This window comes from Cinclus cinclus, chromosome 2 (assembly GCF_963662255.1).
Source record: "Cinclus cinclus chromosome 2, bCinCin1.1, whole genome shotgun sequence".
Lineage (NCBI taxonomy): Eukaryota > Metazoa > Chordata > Aves > Passeriformes > Cinclidae > Cinclus > Cinclus cinclus.
The window spans coordinates 44,111,220-44,130,027 of NC_085047.1; the positions used below are offsets into that span (position 1 = coordinate 44,111,220).

General features: G+C 37.6%; 1 protein-coding gene across 4 annotated transcripts in view; it reads left to right on the top strand.

Annotated features, from left to right (window-relative positions):
- GRIA4 (glutamate ionotropic receptor AMPA type subunit 4) overlaps positions 1-18,808 on the top strand; it is a 216,573-nt gene that overhangs the window by 149,824 nt on the left and 47,941 nt on the right. For 3 of the 4 annotated variants that reach the window (XM_062514597.1, XM_062514599.1, XM_062514592.1), the window contains exons 9-11: positions 3,280-3,390; positions 10,856-11,062; positions 17,341-17,711. In XM_062514597.1, the coding sequence (XP_062370581.1) occupies positions 3,280-3,390; positions 10,856-11,062; positions 17,341-17,711 (689 nt within the window). Of the gene's footprint in view, positions 1-3,279; positions 3,391-4,679; positions 4,713-10,855; positions 11,063-17,340; positions 17,712-18,808 lie in introns of those variants that run through there. The other variant, XM_062514605.1, reaches the window with a different exon arrangement.

The window sequence follows — 18,808 nt, forward strand, 5'->3', positions numbered from 1 at the left end:
CAGCACTTCTTACTTGGCTCTTCTCTGCAGAGCAGAACCAAAACCTACAAGTGAGGGGAAAGTGTAGGAGGACAAGGATCACAGAGATGTAATGGCTCCTGTGACTGGAGAGTTGTGATCAAGTGATATAGACCTTTCACTGGTGCCCAGGGACTGGACCAGAGGTGATTAGCACGAACTGAAACATAAGAGGTTCCTTCTGAACATTAGGAAATACCTTTTTTAGATTCTGAGAGTGACCAAGCATTGCCACAGGCTGTGCAGGAAGGTTGTGAAGTCTTCATCCTTGGAGACATTCAGAAGTCATCCAGACACAGCCCTGGGCTTTAGGCTGAACAAGGGCTTTGACCAAATGACTTTCAGTGGTCCCTTCCCAGCTCAATATTTCTGTAACTGTGTCATTCACCATGCATCCTATCACCAAAATTAAAAAAAAAATGGGAAAGATAAAGTAAACAAAGAATATACATTACATTACATGCACAAGACAATCCAAGATTTGGATTCTGAATTCCAACTTGACAATATGAAAATTAATTATCAAAATGTTTGAGTATTCTCTTGCCCTCAGTGGCTTATGAGCTCCAACAGGATCACTTCAGTAGTTACTAGAAGGTTCACAGGCCTTCAGAAAGGATACTATTCATTCAAATGACAAGCTGTTATGGCAAATTTACTTTGAGGCAAATATTTTTTGAATATTTGAGGCAGTATTTTTTCCTAAAAGATAAATTCATCTCCTGTATAACTGGATGCAACTGCTATGAAGTTTGATTGCAACCCAAATAGAATTGGAGGTCCTTTTATAGCTAAATTTAATCCTATCCTTTGAGGAGGCTTTTCGCTGTGGAGTTGAGGAAAATTTATGGGAAAGCATACTGTTATTTAGTGCTCTCAAAGTGACTGTGTATCTCTATACTTTTATACAAGTGTCATGAACATATCTTTCATATTTATTCAGTAATCTAGTTGCAAAGTTACTTTAGTGCAGGTTTGCACCAAACACATACAAGCTCACACCAGTGCACAAAAGCTTAAATTCCTTTAAAAGATATCTGTAATTTCTCAAATAATGCCTTTATCTCTGTCTGAATTTTCATATGGTACTTTACTTCTGTAGCACAGTACATCATTCATTTTCTGCTTTCCTTCTGAACTTCATAGCAGTGAAGAATTTCACAATGAAAAATCATCTTTCACTATCATAACAGTTCCCCAAACCTCCAGATTTTGGTGTGCATATGTTGCCTTTAGCTAGTCACAGTTTTTTTGAGAAGAACTCTACATTTTCAATAACCAATTGTATCTGTGGATGTATGGCTGTCTGGCTGAAAAAGAGTATTTGTTAGCCATGCATACTACTAGGAAAAAAACCTTCCCCTCCACTATATCAGCACTGCTGACACTTCCTGTTAGCCTTGATTTAGGCTCCAGTGCTGTAAGAGCAATAACAAAAAGAAAAGGAATATTTCAACTAAATATACCAGAACTTGTGCATGGGCAGTTTGTGCTTGTTTGCTTCACTAACAGAAAAAAAATCACTCATGTTCAGTCAAATTGCTCTAGGGACTATTAAAATTACTTACCTCTCCATGCATTTTTTCAAAAAGGAAACTATTGAAATAGTAAATGTAAAAAATCAAGAGGAAGCTTGACTATTTTAATAAAATTCAGAATATATATAATGCATATGAGACCAGAACCAGAAGCACTCCCCTGCTCTTTCAGACTCTCACATCACTGCATTGAGCTGAACATGTCATAGAGGCAAAATCCTATGTGATGGTGAATTTAATCAGGGTTCTTCAATAGTGTTGGAAATAATGTTGACTATGTAACTGATTTGATCATTTAGCCAGCTTCCATCACACTGGAATTTTTCATCCAAGGCACAGTCTCCTTTGGTCCTGGCAATTACATTGAAGCTCTGCCTGGAGTCCACTTTCCACTAAAATTCCTGTTCCTCTTCTAGTAAGGTAGACAAGGCACTCCTGTCTCCCAGCTCTTGGTCTCATAAACTCCTAGTTAATCAAGGAACGGGGCAAGGGGCAGTTGCTGCTGACTCGTCCCCAGGTGCTCCCAGAAACTGAGCTGTGTCTGGTTGAATTGCATCTCTTTGATAGAAACGTTTTAAATCATGTGTCTGTTAAATCATGCTGGGAAGAAAGATCAGTCTCCCAATTCATTAGGTTCTCAGCAAGCAAGGGAGCCCCCTGAGGTGGGATTAGAACACTCCTCTACTGACACGTTTGTGCTCATGTTGTCCATTTGACATGGAGCTGAATGGTGTCAGTGCAGGGCCAGAGGAAGAAGCCCCAGCAGCCTTGTAGGTGGATGCACAGCCAGCCATGATCTATCTGCAGAAAAGAGAACGGGCAAGAAGGGGGAAAAATAGGTTTGGGGGTTTTTCCTCCATGGGATTACAAGAATGATTGATTCAAATCTGACTCTAGAGAAGTTCATTGCCAGCAATGATCAAAGGCAGCTGTTTTACCTTAAAGCTGCTCAGGGAAGGGTTATGGCAGCCTAAATGTAGCCAGGAAGAGAAAAACCTGATTTGTTCCACCTCCCTGCAGGCACTTCCAAGAGATATATTTAGGAAGAATTCAGTCTCACCATGCTTTACAGTCAGTGGGAAAAGCAAGCACCTTTCTAGGAGGGATACTTATCCTGCATGAGCTGAGTCACTGTGTGCTGGTACTGTCTGTCCTGTGAGTGTAAAGAAAGCATAAATAACAAGGCTTCTAATGTAGGTACTAAAAGGTCAGTGATAGCAGTTAAGTGGAACAAGCCTGATATAAATCCCGGTGCTGGGATCTCCTGGGAAGGCCATGATGGAGCAAGGAATTGAGATCAGCCAAGGGATTGCAAAACTGTCATCCAGACATCTTTCATTCCTCTGTCTAAGACCAAAAGATCTGGAGGACTAACAAATTACAATATTCTTGTGGGGAGAAAAAAATTCTTGTATCTCATTTATGCCTCAGGACACCTTCAAGCTAATGAAAATGGGATTTTCCTTGTGTCTCTGGTTGAAGTAAGTAGCCCAGATCATTCAGGACCAGCGAAGCGGAGGCAACACCAGGTCTGTGTCTGTGCAGCAGGGGTGCAGGATGATACATCCAAAGTGGTAGATGCACACTCCCACATCTAACATGACAGCACTTCCTTCAGACAAAACCATTTTGGATCACACTGCTGTTCTTATAGTAGTTTATATTTGTAGTAGTTATGCAGAATCGAGACCTTACTGCAAATGATATACATTTTGTTTTGCAGGTTGGTTATTGGAATGACATGGATAAATTAGTTTTGATTCAGCATGAACCTACACTTGGAAATGACACTGCAGCCATTGAGAATAGAACAGTAGTTGTCACTACAATTTTGGTAAGGTGTTTCTTTTTTTAATTCTTATACTGGTGTGTGACACAATCTGATTTCTTGTTATGATCTAATTTGGTCTGCCAGTTCCTAGGCTAGTGGGAGGATGAGAACCATGTATCTTAATTATATTGATTGTCATGTCTGCACAGGTTTTTTTGGTATGCATTTAATATAATGATTCCCTTGAGATGAGGTTTTAAAAATTGAGTTGTGGTAATTTTTTTCTTTTATTCAGACTTTTCCATTTTTTACTAAAATAAGTCTCAGATATGAATTCTTACAACCTCTAATTGATAAATCTAGCCTCACAAGAAGCCAAAAGAAAAGAAAAACACAAAACCTTTAAATGACAGAATAGAGCAGAGGGTATAAAATGAGATTACTGTAATGCCACTGTACCTATTTGTTGGTAAAATATAAACTCAATAATTGACTTTAGCAAGAGGTAAAATTCTAAATAGTATGGTTCAGTCAACTAGTCAAAACTGGATTATCTACTGTTAATTGTGAATGAAAACATGAATTTAGTAAATGCATTCTTAATGTGTTTATTCAGCATTGCAGTAAAATTTCCATTTTAATAAAATCTACATAGATTTGGAGTTTGATTTTCCAGGATTATTATGTTTTTTTAAAGAGTGGTTGCAAAGGAGAATGAGTTGCTTCATTAATTTACATTTTTAATTCACAATTTTTCAAAGCAATTGTTTCTTACAAATCTGTATTTTAAGCAAAATATTTAACATTTTTCCCTCTGAAGTCAGACATGCCCTTTAAAGCTGATGTTTATCAAAGCCAACTGGCAAAGGGTGACCTTTACGTGACCGCTTTTAAGATTTTACATCTCAGTTCACTGCCCTTTTCACCTGCTTCATTTAGACAAGACATGTTAACCCAATAAACTGTGTCTCAAATGTGAAGGAATATTCTGTAGGTGTTATTAAGAAATAATTTTTGTAACTCAGTACAGAGTTTAAAATAATCCAAAGGAAAGCATCAAGACATTTTCTAACTAAAAATACAGTTAATTACCGGATTTTCAGCAGTGTGTATCAGCATTTATGCATTAAGTATGTCTTAACAAATCTCCTGTTGAAGGTTATCATTCCAGGATACAAAACAACCAAACTACTATACAGGAATTCAGAATGTAACTCCTAACCAAATTGTGTAACTTTTAATTTTATTTTTTGCATGGGAAATTTAAAATATATGTATCTTTTTCCTATTTAAAATAAAAAAAGACTCGGTGATGGAAAAAATATACTTCAGTACAGTCCTCCTCTTTTCAGCCTCTGATGAAGAATCCTATTTTAAGAAATTGATCAAGGAAGAAAAGAGTCCCAAGATGCTGCGAACATTCCTAACTAAGGCTCAAGTATTAACCACCAGTCTAGTAACATTGAGCTAATTTTTCCATATGGATTACTGTTCCTCTGACTGGATGACCAGGCACTGAACCACCAAGAAAAGTTCTGTGACTAATCTGAAATGTCTAGAACAGATGATGTTAACCTTCAACTTTGCCAAGCTGAGAAGAGAACGATGTGAATTACAAGCTTTCAGTCGAAATTTTCCTCTCAAACCAATCTTGATACCTTTGACTGAAGCTCTCACACATGAATACTGTAATTTCCATAAATAGCTCCTAGCTTAGGAGAAGCGAGTAAAATATAATAATGAAAAGTAATAGGAAAGGTTTCTGTTCACCAGAAAGGAAAAAAAAAAAAAAAAGAAAAACAAGAAAGCTTTTAAAACGTGTTATCTTGCCTGTCCTGTTTGCATTGAAGCATTTTGATGTGCATAATAAATGTTGTCTTCAAAAGAACTTTTCCAGCCCTGTATTGAAGGGACTGGTGGGATCATTTGCAAAACCAAAAAGCTGAATTAATATTCCAAAGCATGCCCTGTGTTTAAGCAGCATGTCATTTTTTGGATAAATGCAATTAATTGAAAGTACAGCTTCTTGACCTTTCCATGTTTCAAAATCACAGTGCAAGAGAAATATATTGGAATTTGGTTTGAATAAGAATATATGGTGAATTCTGCCTTATCATGCCCATCTCCCATGTACTTCTCTGGGAGCTGCACACGTGATGCTGAAGGCAGAATAGAACCATGATTCTTAATATTGGCCTGCTAGGACAGCGTATTTAGCTTCTGCAAGAATATGATCACACACACAAAGAAAAGAAACATTTAACTAGAATAACTTTCAGAGTCCTGTTATTTTTCTCTTCTTTGGTATGTTGCAAATGCCACAGAGACTTTTTCACCTCTTCACTGCCCTCTTCATGTTGGAGGGAGGTTGAACCATTGTAGATGACACATTTAATTTTGGTTGCATGCGTATTTTCCAACATTAAATTGAAAAGCTTCTGCCAGCAGTGCTGTCAGACTTTTCAGTCTTCAAAGACAGATGTCATGGCAGCATAGGAAAAGCTTACAGGTTTTCAGCATGGCTTACTTTAATTTTTGCCTAAAGCCAAATAGCACAAGTTGATTTGTCCTCTGTTTCTTCAGCTTCTATGTGTCTACGCTTACTTTGCTGTAGTGTGGCTGTATGGCTGTTGCATAGAAACTGCAGTATAATGAATTCGCTCTGCACTCAAAGAACTTAGTACAGCATTTTCTACTATGCAAAATGTTTTCTTCATTTGTGACATAGTGAGAGCACATAGCAGTTATTTTACATATTTGGTTTAAGCTGTCAGCCTATCCCCAGTTAGCAGTGTGGTGCAGTGGCAGCCCAGAGAGAGAAGGCAGCAGGGGCAGTTGATGTTCTTTACCAACTGCCATTTATTGGCATTTGGTACCAACTGGCATTTCCTATTCTGCACCTCATGTGATGCACAGCCTCCTGCACTCTGGAAAGGACAGATTTCCTACCTGTGCAGAAGCATTCCCTTTGGGATGGGATGGTAACACCTCCAAATGCACAGTAGACTTATTGCATGACTGGAGAAGGTTGCTCTTTGCTCTAACACTAAAGTGAAGTGAGAGACTTGTCTAGCTAGGGAGAATGATCATCTCTATTTTAGCAGGTTCAGAAATATGGTCACAAGTTGTTGAGGTAGAGTTTAGGGAAGCATGCTCAGAAGACAAATCCAAACTCTTCAATACATTACATGATACAGCCAACTCTGTACTTAACTCTGAGACTGCAAAACTTTAAAATCACAAAATTCCTTTAAAACCAAAGCTTGATGATGAGCTGTATCTGCATTGTGGCTTACAGTTCAATATTTTAATGAGATATCCTTCGTGTTAGCAGATTAAGTTTCAAGGGCAGGATCCAGTTCACAGCCAAGTCACCTAGATGTGGATGACTTTACAAAGGGTATCGATTCAGTTGCATTCAGTGACATTTAAGATGCTCTAGGATATATATAGCCTGTCCCCCATTTCTTACACTGGCAGGGTGACCTTTGCCTGTCTCATGCTGTATACGTGACCTCTCCCTCTGGATGTTTTAGCTGGTGTATGTACTTTTTCAGGCATGTGGGGTAACTTTTGCCTCAAGTCTGTAAGCCCACAAAGATTTAGAAATTTGTTCAATGGCCCATAGGTGGATGCCTTATACTGAGGGTATCAGACCTATCTGTAAAAGGCAAGCACAAAGCACCTGCCAAAAAGCACCTTGGGGTCAAGCAGGTCACCTTAGGGCATCTAAGATGATAGGCAACTTTCATTAGGTGACTGAGAATCACCATCACTGTTTTGACTGATGTACTCATGATGGAGTCTTACCTCAGAAATTCTAAATACAGCCTTTTTTCACATAATAGAAAAATATTTTTTCATTAGAAACTTTATTAATTAAATTCTTCAGTAGACTGGAGAAAAAAAAAACAAAGTTTGTTGCATGAAAATAATGAAGACTTCAAACCGAATCCTGGACACTTTATTCAGAAAAAAAAAAAAAAAAAGTCACCAAAAAAAATCATCCTTTGACATCTACAGAAGTTTCTTTCAGAATAAAGTGTGATAGTGTGTTCCACACCTGTTCTAAAAATCAGAAATTTCCTTGCACAGATATTTGTCACTTTTACAAATTATTTTTACAATGGTGAATATTTTGAAATCCACTGTAGAATAGGAAAACCAAGTTTAGATCTGTTTGTTATCTGGGTTAGTTACTTTGTCCGCCTTCCCTTATAGTATGAATCATCAGTTGTGAGCATTTAATTGTACACATGAATTTGTGGCAATGTGGTGGAATGATTTGTTTACATCTATAAAGGTAATTGTTGCAGACATCAACTGTATTTGCAAATGTTAAGTATTGTTATGGAATTGTGAATTATATAAGTAAAGCTTGCACCATTTCAAATATCTGTTCTGTGCTAGTCATTGGTCATTTCAATGTGGACTTTTCCTTGATTCACTACCCCATAGAGTACTCTTAAGCAACTGAAATCTTGCCAGTATTGCAATGTTGAACCTCATTCAGCAGTAAGGCAGACGTGTGTTTTATAACAGTAGGTTAAAAGCACATAGTCCAAAAATAGAGTAAGCACAAAGATGGTGAGGAGAGATAATCTTCCTATTAGACAAGATGCTATAGCTGGAAACAATGAAAAAGCAGGCCTATGTTTTCAGCTATTTCAGCTGATTTAATAGAAGATATTGCCTCTCCACAGATGACTTGCATCTCTTCCATTTTTAGACTACCATGATTACACTAACATTACTACTTACTTTGAAAATGCTATTGCAATGGATTATACAGAATAAAAAGGTGTTTTTCAGTGCCACACATAGAAAAGAGCATCAAGATATGGCTAAGTACATGTTATTGATCAGTTCAGATATTTCATTACTTCAGTGTGACCTTGAAAGTTCATTTGTGTAAGTTACTTGCTAGCTAACCAGTAAAACTTGCCTTTCAGTGTCCTTTTATTATAACAACTAAAAACCTCATCAGATTGAAACACCCTCAATGTCTGAAATGGACAGGATTTAAAACTAGGGCTACTATTTGATTTCCGTTTTTTTTTTTAGAAACAGTCTTTATCAGAAACTCACATGCAGTCCTACCTGCATTCTCCCATCAAATTCTACCTTAAAAAGAGATATCTGATTACTTGGCAGGTAAGGTAGGAACAACAATTAAAGAGGTATAAAATAGGTTAGGAGGGAAAGATCAACATAGTAAGCAAATGGTAATAGGTGTTGCTGTTATCTTTAATTGTACCTTTTCACACTGGCAGATCATACTCAGTTGCTGCTTCTTTGAAAGCTGTCACAGTAAGGCATGCTACCCTACTCTATAAGATAATTGCATTACAAAAAATGCTCCCTGCTGTATTTTGCTCTAAATCAGCAAGCTCAGTGTAAGAAAGGGAGGTGGATGGGGAAGAGAGCCAATGTAGTTTCTCCAAGTACCCAGCAGATCCCTTTGAGATCTTGGTGGTCATTCCACTGGATGGGATGGCTTCTGCTTGTACCTACCAAGGGCACTGTTGGGACACTGCACTTCCCTTCTCAGTGTTCCCTCACAGAACTCCTGGGTAGGAGGATTGAAGTTCCCTTAACTTTTAACAGAAAAAAATGAGGCATCTGTCACTTGGCTTTGCTGTGCAGAAACTCTTAAAAACCCTTTTTTGCAGCAGCCCTGCCAGTGGTGAGGTACACAGCGGAAGAAGCACAGTATCTGGGTTTTGGAAGAAGGAGCAAGCTGATCTGGCATACTCTGTGCCTGTCTTCTTCGAGTCCACCTCCAGAATTATCTCCTAATAATGTCTCCAGTGTGACTCTAGTTGCATGCCCTTTGGCTGGGGATTTATGGCTGAATCAGAAGAGTTAGAAATAACTAACTCTGCTTTTCAGAAAGCAAAATTGCTTTTGAGGTGCAGCAAGCAATGTAGCTGAAGCTTTTAAGGAGAGTTCACAAATGTAGGACAGTGGATAGACTTGGTTGCTCTTCTAGCAAGCACTTGGTTGTATCACAGACAGGACAGAGAATTTTTCACCTCTGTTTATTTTAAATCTTTTTGTATGCAATAACATATGTGGAAAGACACCGATTTTGGCTCTTCCTCGCATGTGAATAAAAAGCCTTTGTGAGGGAGGAACATGCTATACACATGGCCGAAATACTTCTGAAAATCAAGAACTACTGCAGAGATCAAGATCTCCCTGCTTTTCTCCCTCTCCCCCTCTAGAAGACCAGTGGTTGAGATCGAGGTGATTTAAGTAGGGATAAGGACACTAGAAAAGGGGCAGGCTGCTGGCAGTACTCAGCCGTTTTCCTTTGAAGATGCAGACTCTATACAGACAAAGGCACTGCACTGCACACATGTAATGCCACCTATTCTCCCTTGTTAGACACCTAATAGAGGTTACAAAATTGTTGTTGCTTACAGATGGTGTTCTTGTTGTTTGTGTGAAGCAGACATTGCTGCACTACATGTTTAAAAGTATTTTTTTTCTACTAATGATATCTGTAAGAAAAATGTGAATAGGGTAGAATACTACCAAGATTAGTGTCAAAAGACCAACATTTGCCAGGGATAGCACAGAGAAAACTTAAGTTGCTAGTATTTTGTGATGTAAATTCAAACAATGGGTGACCTAAGTCAACCTTTATATTAGACAAATATTTCATCCAGAACTGGCTTTGAATATGAAATACAAGAAGTGATTTAAAATAGCATCAGAAAGTATAGTTTTACTTAATAATTTCTAAAGTCTGAATTCACACAGAGCTAAAAAGAAAAATGACCTTGATTTCCCAGTCACATAATGTTCAGTATTGTGATAGTATGTTTTATACAGGGAATGCAAGATCCACTCTTCCATACAGGTTTTACTTGTTTTCAATGGCACTCACTGTCCAAAAATATTTGGTACTTCTTTTTCATACAATATGTTTAATCACTGTCAATTTAATACCATTCTTGTCCATGCATATCACTTAAGTTCATGCTAAAAAACCTTGCAGAATCTGCATTGTTTATTCAAAAAGGAAGACGCATATTTCCTTGATAATATATTTCTATGTTCTCACTAAAATGTGTGTAGCCTCTTAGGAACTATTCACTCTAAACCTCAAGAAAGAAAGTCTCTCCATCTGAAATTACATAGGCAGTAACCCCACTGTGTTAGAGGATATGTTTACTCAGTGAAGTCAGAAGTCTACGCTGTACCTTCATGATTTCACAGCCCTTTGCACTGTATAGGCTCCACCTCAATTCCTGCTTTAAATGTAGCATATACTGCACTAAGGTCTTCCATTTAAAACAAAGTAAGGTTGATAATTCTTCTGAAATGTATAAACCAAATTAGTGTAAAGAGTATACCTTGCCAGAAGGATTTCTGTTCATACATATCAATTTGAACGTGCTAATACTGTCCATTAATTTTTTATAAAGTGTGTGTTGTTCAGTCAGTTCATGACGTTTGGTTTTTTTTCAGACTATATTTGGAACACTTCTCCTTTACAGTTCTACTTCTTTCATTATAGGAAGCCCCATATGTTATGTTCAAGAAAAACCATGATACGTTTGAAGGGAATGACAAGTTTGAAGGATACTGTGTAGATCTGGCATCAGAAATTGCAAAACATATTGGTATCAAGTACAAAATTGCCATTGTTCCTGATGGAAAATATGGAGCAAGGGATCCAGAGACAAAAATCTGGAATGGGATGGTGGGAGAACTTGTTTATGGGGTAAGCATACCAATTTTTGAAGCAGGATTTAATATATCATAGTATAAGTCATAAAATAGGAAGTATATGTGCATTTTATTTAATCTTGGGGTCACAGAAAAGAAACAGAATCTTGTTTCAGATCTGTGTGTTTTCACTTATTTTCAAGATAAAATTTAATAGTTTCATGCAAGTTCTATTTATTCAACCAGTACCTTGAAACACTTGAACATCCATAGTTTGTATATCCCTTGAAAATTCATTAATGTTAGACATTATCTATTCCTGACACACTGCAGAATTTGGTTGGGAAGAATGTCACTCACTAATTCATTTTCATGGAATGGTGGACAGATCGTTTTAAAAAGATGGGATTCTTGGTCTAGTTTGAGAAATGAAAAATCCACCATCATGAATATTAAACATAGGTAATAAACCACTACAGACAAGTACATAATTAGGCAATTCACAATGAAGACAGACTTTAAGGTGACCATCAATAATAAAATTTAAAAGCAAACCTGATAAGTTTAACAACAGAGAACATTATGTTTTAGAGTGATCTGGAGAAGGATTCTTCAGAATACCATAATAGTTAACAGTTCTGTTGACACATAAAGTTCCAATATTTAAAGAAAATAGCTCCAACAAACCTAAAAAAAAATGCAATATCTGGTGCTACCAAAAGTAGCAAAACTCAGATCTGAGCTTGCTGATGACTGCAGGTGCTATTATCTGCACTGAGAACAGTTCAGAATTCTTAAAGAAACTTTTCATTTCAGCGATGGAATAAAAAAACCCCTCAAACTACTCAGGTGTGAATATTTCCACCCATGAACTCATAACATGCCTCAATCTCTCCATAAAACAATTCCTGCATACCAGTTGATCCATCCCCAGTTGCACTTTTCACAATTCCATTGACAGTCTGGGCCATATGTTGCAAAGGCCTCGTGGCTTTTGTAGGAGCTCCATTTCAGTTCCCTTCTCTCAGTTTAGCATAGCTGATAAATTCTCTAGATTAGCATCAGTTCAAGGGACTCCACAGAGTGAAACAGTCTCTGTGCTGCAGGAGTGTGGGAAATGTTGCCCCAGAATTTTGGTGATCTCCCCTGGCAGTTGGAATGGAATGATTATATCAGCTTTACAAAACTCTCCATGTTCTTAGAAGTTCATGAAGGAACCAATTTTGTCTTCAAGGAGTAAAAACACTGAATGTCACCAAGCATGTATATCTACTTCAGTGGCTTGAAAGCAAGTCAGCTCTTAGGATATTTAAAGATAAAGCTTTTTCAGACTTGTTTTATCAAGTATGGAGGTTACTCCTTCTCTGGCTTTTAATTACAATAGCAAACTCGTGGATATAAATGGCCAAGCACTGTTTTATACTAGAATGCTTTTTCAATATTCCAAGATATGTTACTATTCATGAGAAAACTCTTGCTCAGATGTGCCGTTTCAGTGGCCTATCATCTAGCAGAAAATTATAGAGGAAACATATTGCACTTTCATCTTCTGTTTGTTTGGGGTACTTTTTTTCCTTCTTTTGTCTTAAAATATTTACCTCATCAAACCCAAGCTGCCCTAGGACTAGACTGAAATAAGAAGTGTTTAAGGAAGCTCAAACAGATGTGTAAACACCTGCAGCTTTTAACAGAGCTGAAAGCAGTAAAGTTCACAGGTATGAGGAACCTGTTTCAAATTACCTGCACGAAGAAGGGCAGCCTAGAATACAAGGCCAACACTTCATTTTTTACAGTGGAGAAGAGTGAGGAGGAAGCTCTTTCCAGCTCTCTGTTTAGGATGGCTGCAGTGTCTCTGGGATTGGGCACTGGGAATGAGCTGCAGCAAAGGTCTTGGAGCAGCTTTTTTCCTGAAGTCAACTGTCGCCCAGTACATTTGCTCCACTGTCATAAGGCACCTTGGGGCCGTATCCCTCCTGGTGCATCGGTGGCAATTTGGAATTCGGCTGATTAATCCGCTGAATTGCAAGAATGGTCTCTGGCACATTTCTGGCCCATAGTTACTGTCCAAAACAACTCCTGAGCCCAGCTAGAAGCTGGGATTGAGCGGAGACCTTTCCCTACAAGCAGCTTGAATGTGGCCCCCCACGCAGGCCCAGGGGCCGGGTGACGCGGCCTGTCCAGTGAGTGCCGCCGGGGCCTCAAGGCCGAGAGCTGCGCCAGGCATGCTCAGTCGACTTCCACAGGTGTAGCTTTAGAGGAAACTGCTCTTTCTCTTACTTACAAAGTTTTCTGGTAAAGATTTCCACAGGGAATCCATCAAGAGCATCCTCCCTGCAACTTCCTTGAGACCTTGCCAGACAATTTACAGAGCTTCTGGTTCCCAGGCCTATTCCACATAGAGAAAGCAGAAAAATCAGTCAGCCAGACACTTTGCTGCAAAGCTCTGCTAGAAGAGTGTGTTCATCTTCTCTGATAGATCCCCTAATCATAAACACAAGTAGTCTGAGTAGTTGGCTGTGTTTCAAGCAAGGCTTTTTATTTGCAGCCAGGACTGGGAGAGAATTTGCAACTGAATTAACAAGTTGACCAAACGATCTATTTGGGAAACATTTTACGGCTTTTAATTCCCAACCACATTAATGGACTGACAGTTTTGCTCTGGCCAGTGAGACTGAATCCTTTCTGTACAACACAAAAGGTTCCTCTGCTCTCTTCTCACACCCCAATGCTCCTTAGCTCTATCCATATTACTGAGTGTAGATGTGTGAAAATTTTATCCCATGTTCCCTTAAGACCTGTGTGCACCAGAGGTTGTTCTGGTACCTGGACACTCAGGTGCTGCACAGAGCAGCTTAGTCATTTCCTAAACTCCGTGGTCGATTTTTCCATCATGTCCCAGAGGAAACATAATATAAAATGCTGTGGGCTACAGTTTTGCTAAGATTGTACATAATGTCATGGTGGGGATGGTTGCTTATTTTCCTGGGGTTTTTTTAGCACATTATTAAAAGGTACCAGGCAATTTTGGTCATTTGTCCCTAATGCACCCAAATGCATGCAGTAGTCCATGTGGATTCTATTTGACTTGCTATCTAGCTCACAGAAGAAATGCTGGCTAGGGATGAAATGCCATTAAGCACATGTAACAGGTGTTTCCAAATTCACTAGCAGTCAGCTCCAATTCATTCTCCTTACTCAGAATGCTTTTCTTTCACTGCTTAACCCAAAAGGTCACAACTCAATTCTGTTTGAAATCTCAGATGCCATGAGCTTCTGAATTTAAAATCACTTTCTGCATGATTTTTCTCAGATAGCTTTACTACCTTCATAATACTTGTACCAAGCATATATTTTATTCACAAGGGTAATAATTATATATTCTGGAAAAGAAAATGTCTCTCACCATCAGAATCAATCTTGTCTCATCATATAATATTGGAAGGATCCAGAATGCATCTCTACTTGGTAATGGTGGAGCCCTGATTGAAATGCTGTTGCAGATGCAGTTGATTTAACTGTGAAGTATCATTAGTCTTTGTCAAACCAGACTTCACTGGCAACAAAATAATTGTTTTTGCACCTAGTTATATTGTTAATCATTTCAATCCGTAGTTATATGGTGTATATTAACTGGGCAAAGCACAAATGCTGATAATTCTCATGCATAGCTATTTCCATTATTTAGCTTTTGCAAAGAAGAGTTTATGTAGGCTTTACATGGCACACAATAGACTTACAAACCTCGTAATAATAGGATCAGTCTGGGGGACTGTAGTTTCTCCAAATTTTTGGCATTTAATTGTGACCTAGCTATATATCTTCCCTTTGGTTTCATTGGCATGAAATGGATTTATCTAAATTATGAATTATCTGATACTAGATCACTATTGTAAAAAACAGGTTAAGTTCCTATTTCTCCTCTTTAATTCCTTCAAGTGCTGTAGGCAGCTAGTTCTGATGTTGTTCAAGTTCTGCATACCCTATTTGAGCATTTAAATTTGGTAAGATAAATCCTCTCCATCATTTCACGTATAATATTCAATGTGCTAAGAAGGTATTTGAAATCTCCTCAATTCACTCTAAAATGGCGATGTCACTTTTCCAGCTCACGCTGTGAAAATTAACAGCCCCCAGAGATCTGTGTTTTAACCCCAGTAGAAATCTTCAGACACACAAAAAACCTGTTAGCCAACACCTTTGAAGACCAGTGGCTAGGTCTGTCATTTACAGTGCATTAATGAAGATACCACTGTGTGACAAACACAGAGAAGATTGACAGGAAGACATCACAGTTGCCATGAGTCTCACTTAATTAAAGGACTCCAGATTAGGCATTCTCAGTAATCAAAATTTAGAAATGCAAAAGATGTTGACTCTAAAGAAGGAAACTATTACTCTGGAGGAAAGCTACCTATGAGTGAGATGAAAAACAAAAACATGAAGGTAGCTCAAACCATCCTACAGTCTTTAGATTGCAGAAACTAAGTTTACTGTATAATTTTCAGGCTACTTAAAAATATATTTTGGACATGTTACCCTTCCTCATACAATAGCTGTTTTCATAAAACATCTATTTCAGCCTGACTTAGGTAGACACAAAGGATTAAGAAGCCATTTTTTTTAAAAGTGTCTTATATAACAAAATGTAAATTAAAATTCAGAGGATTAGCAGTGTTATCATAATATTTACCTGAGACATTAGCACCAGAGGTAATTTCTGATACCTTTTCAAAATTATTATTTCAGATGCATTGCTTAAAATGTAGTATCTTTATATAAAATGTTGGCGTTTGCATCACAACTATTTCAGAATGATGGATATAATCTGATGATTAATATACAGCCTTCTTAATACAAATGTGCATTTATGGGCTATTGCACTGGAATGAATCAGTTCTTTTGAATTATTTATGATTGCAAAGCTGCCAAAATAGGTTTAATTTTTAACTACACGATATTGGTTTAAAATTAAATTCCATAAAACATATATGGCTCCATAAGAAGTAGTGTATAAAATACAAACCACAAATTATTTTAAATGCATTTACCTGTTTCAAAGTTGTAAGATGACAAAAAAGCTCCATTTCAATATTTTCTTTGGCACACAAGCTATTTACATAACTTGGATTAAACTGTTTGAGCACATCCTTATTTTTCAGCATGTTTTAATCTCATTGAAACAACTAAGTGTTCACAAAATACTATTACTCTCCTGAGCCCATAAATTATAGAATATATGTATAGAAGTTCACGCTGGTCGCAGAGCACAGGCTCTACTCTGTGACTGTACCTAGACACAGCACCATGATGATGAACAGGAGAAAGGTTTCAGCAGCTTTTGCATCTGTTCCCCTCTCAGAGGTGCATCCCCAGGTCCCCATACAATTCCCATCTGATGTGCTGCTGTACTGACAGCTTTAGTGTAAAAGGCAAGGCTAGGCCTAAGGAACAGACCTTAATGTAACGTAGTGTCCCTAATGACAAAAACAATCCATTAGTCTAGTTTATGGATTAGCTAATCCATTACCTTAGCTCCAATATTTTATAGTGCATACAGACATCATTGTTAGCAGCCATAATCACCTCCATCAGTAATGATTCATTCAAGATTGGCATCTTCATCCAAAAAAAATATTAGAAACACGTTTAGAAATGTTCCTGACACTAGTGGGAATGGATTCAGCACACATTTTATCCTTTTATCACATGATTTTACACACCTATTTCCTGTATACTTGCCATTATTTGCTGTTTAAAACCTAATTCAGTCTTATTGAATTATATTTCCCTTGAGAAAACTCTGTGCAGTTTGGTGGAATCACAGCAACAGTTAATTATTTTGCAGCCTCATGCCATTTGGAGCTGTCTTGAGTCTATGAACTGCTTTACCTCAAAATATTATTATGTCTTATGAAAATATTACAATTAATTATTGTTTCTGGGATCTTAAAAAACCTCTATACATTCAGTGACAATAGGGTCATTCTAATTTTCCATTTTTTCTTGAATTCCTTTATTTAAATCTAAATTAATGCCTAAAATTATCTTCCAACACTGCTGCTCACCTCTATAAGATTTAAGAGTCTTCTCCTTAGAGGAAAAATTAGGTATTTGCATAATTCTATAAAATAAAAACCTGTAATGTGTATATTTTACTGAAAGCATATTGAGTAAATTCAGAGTGTGATAGAAAGAAAGACAAAAATGCTGCAAAGAGCATTGAAACCACAGTGTCCTGATGTTAATAACATACCTTTGGAATTAGCTGCTTTAGCTGAGTATATAAGCACACATCAATTAATCTATACATCTATATTTCTTTTTTCTTTATAGAAAGCAGAGATTGCTGTTGCGCCTCTGACCATCACTTTGGTACGAGAAGAGGTCATTGATTTTTCTAAGCCTTTTATGAGTTTGGGGATATCCATTATGATCAAAAAGCCCCAGAAATCTAAACCAGGAGTGTTTTCCTTCTTGGACCCTTTGGCGTATGAGATCTGGATGTGCATAGTCTTTGCCTACATTGGTGTCAGTGTGGTCCTGTTCCTAGTTAGCAGGTTTAGTCCGTATGAGTGGCACACAGAAGAACCAGAGGATGGGAAAGAAGGACCCAGTGACCAGCCTCCCAATGAGTTTGGCATATTCAACAGCCTCTGGTTTTCCCTGGGTGCCTTTATGCAACAAGGATGTGATATTTCCCCAAGGTTTGTGTCAAATCTTTTTACATTTGCATTTTATCTTCAACACTGAAGCATAAAATCTTCCTTCGTTAATTTTCCTGGCAGTGTTTTGAAATTTATTCTTCAGGAAGCTTTTTTTTCCCCCCCTTTTTTTAATAGCCACGATCAGAGCAACAGATAATATGCTTTGAATTTCAGACATTACTATTATTTTACTGGTGTTGATGTTCATAAACCACAAACAGCTCTCAGAAACAGCAGGTTCACACAGGGGAAATTCCACTTGGTTGACTTCAGAAGAACTGTGTTGTTACCAGATTAGTTCCATTGTGCTACACCCATGAAATGCACACAGTTGTGCTGAATATCTGCCTTGCATCAAGGAATATCCCACTTCTGTTTCAAGTTCTACAGTGCTGCTTCACATATATTGCTGTCTGTAAGAGACAATATTTGACTGTCTGTTTCTGAGAAGCCACGCTGTGTTGCTGAGATATGCCTTACAGAGCACATGCCTCAGATTTACTACATTTTGGGTCCTATAATACATGATTTGTCCTATAATATATGATTATCTGGTACATGATTCATCTAATACATGCAGTCCAGAATTTCTCAATCTTTTAAGAAGTTCTGGAACTTCAGCGGGCTGTAACTAAAATTTTTAATTAAATATTATGACCCAATATTTCAAACTTAAAAGCTTCATTTTAGCCATTTGCAGTGACATTTTGAGTGTTCAACATTGAACTAATCCTTCTATTACTGAAGTTAGCAATAAAACTGGTCCCGATTAAGAGCGGATGTGCATTACTCCTCAACAAGCTTCTCATCAAATTGCAGGTGTTGAAAAGGAAAATACAAATTTTTACTTAACAGAAATGTCTCTTTTATCACAAAATTCTTGCTTCTTAAAGAAGAAAAATGTGGATGTTTAATGAATGATTGCAGTAGCTTGTGGAACTTTTGAGAAGTTTGGGTGACAGGAATATTTTAATCCTAGATCCAGCATTATCCATATGCAAAGCCTTTTGCTTTTTTTTTTTTTTTAAAAGAGGAAACCAAGAAAGCTACTGCTGTCCAGCTACCACGCTTTACTTTTGTCTCTAAAAAGAGATTAC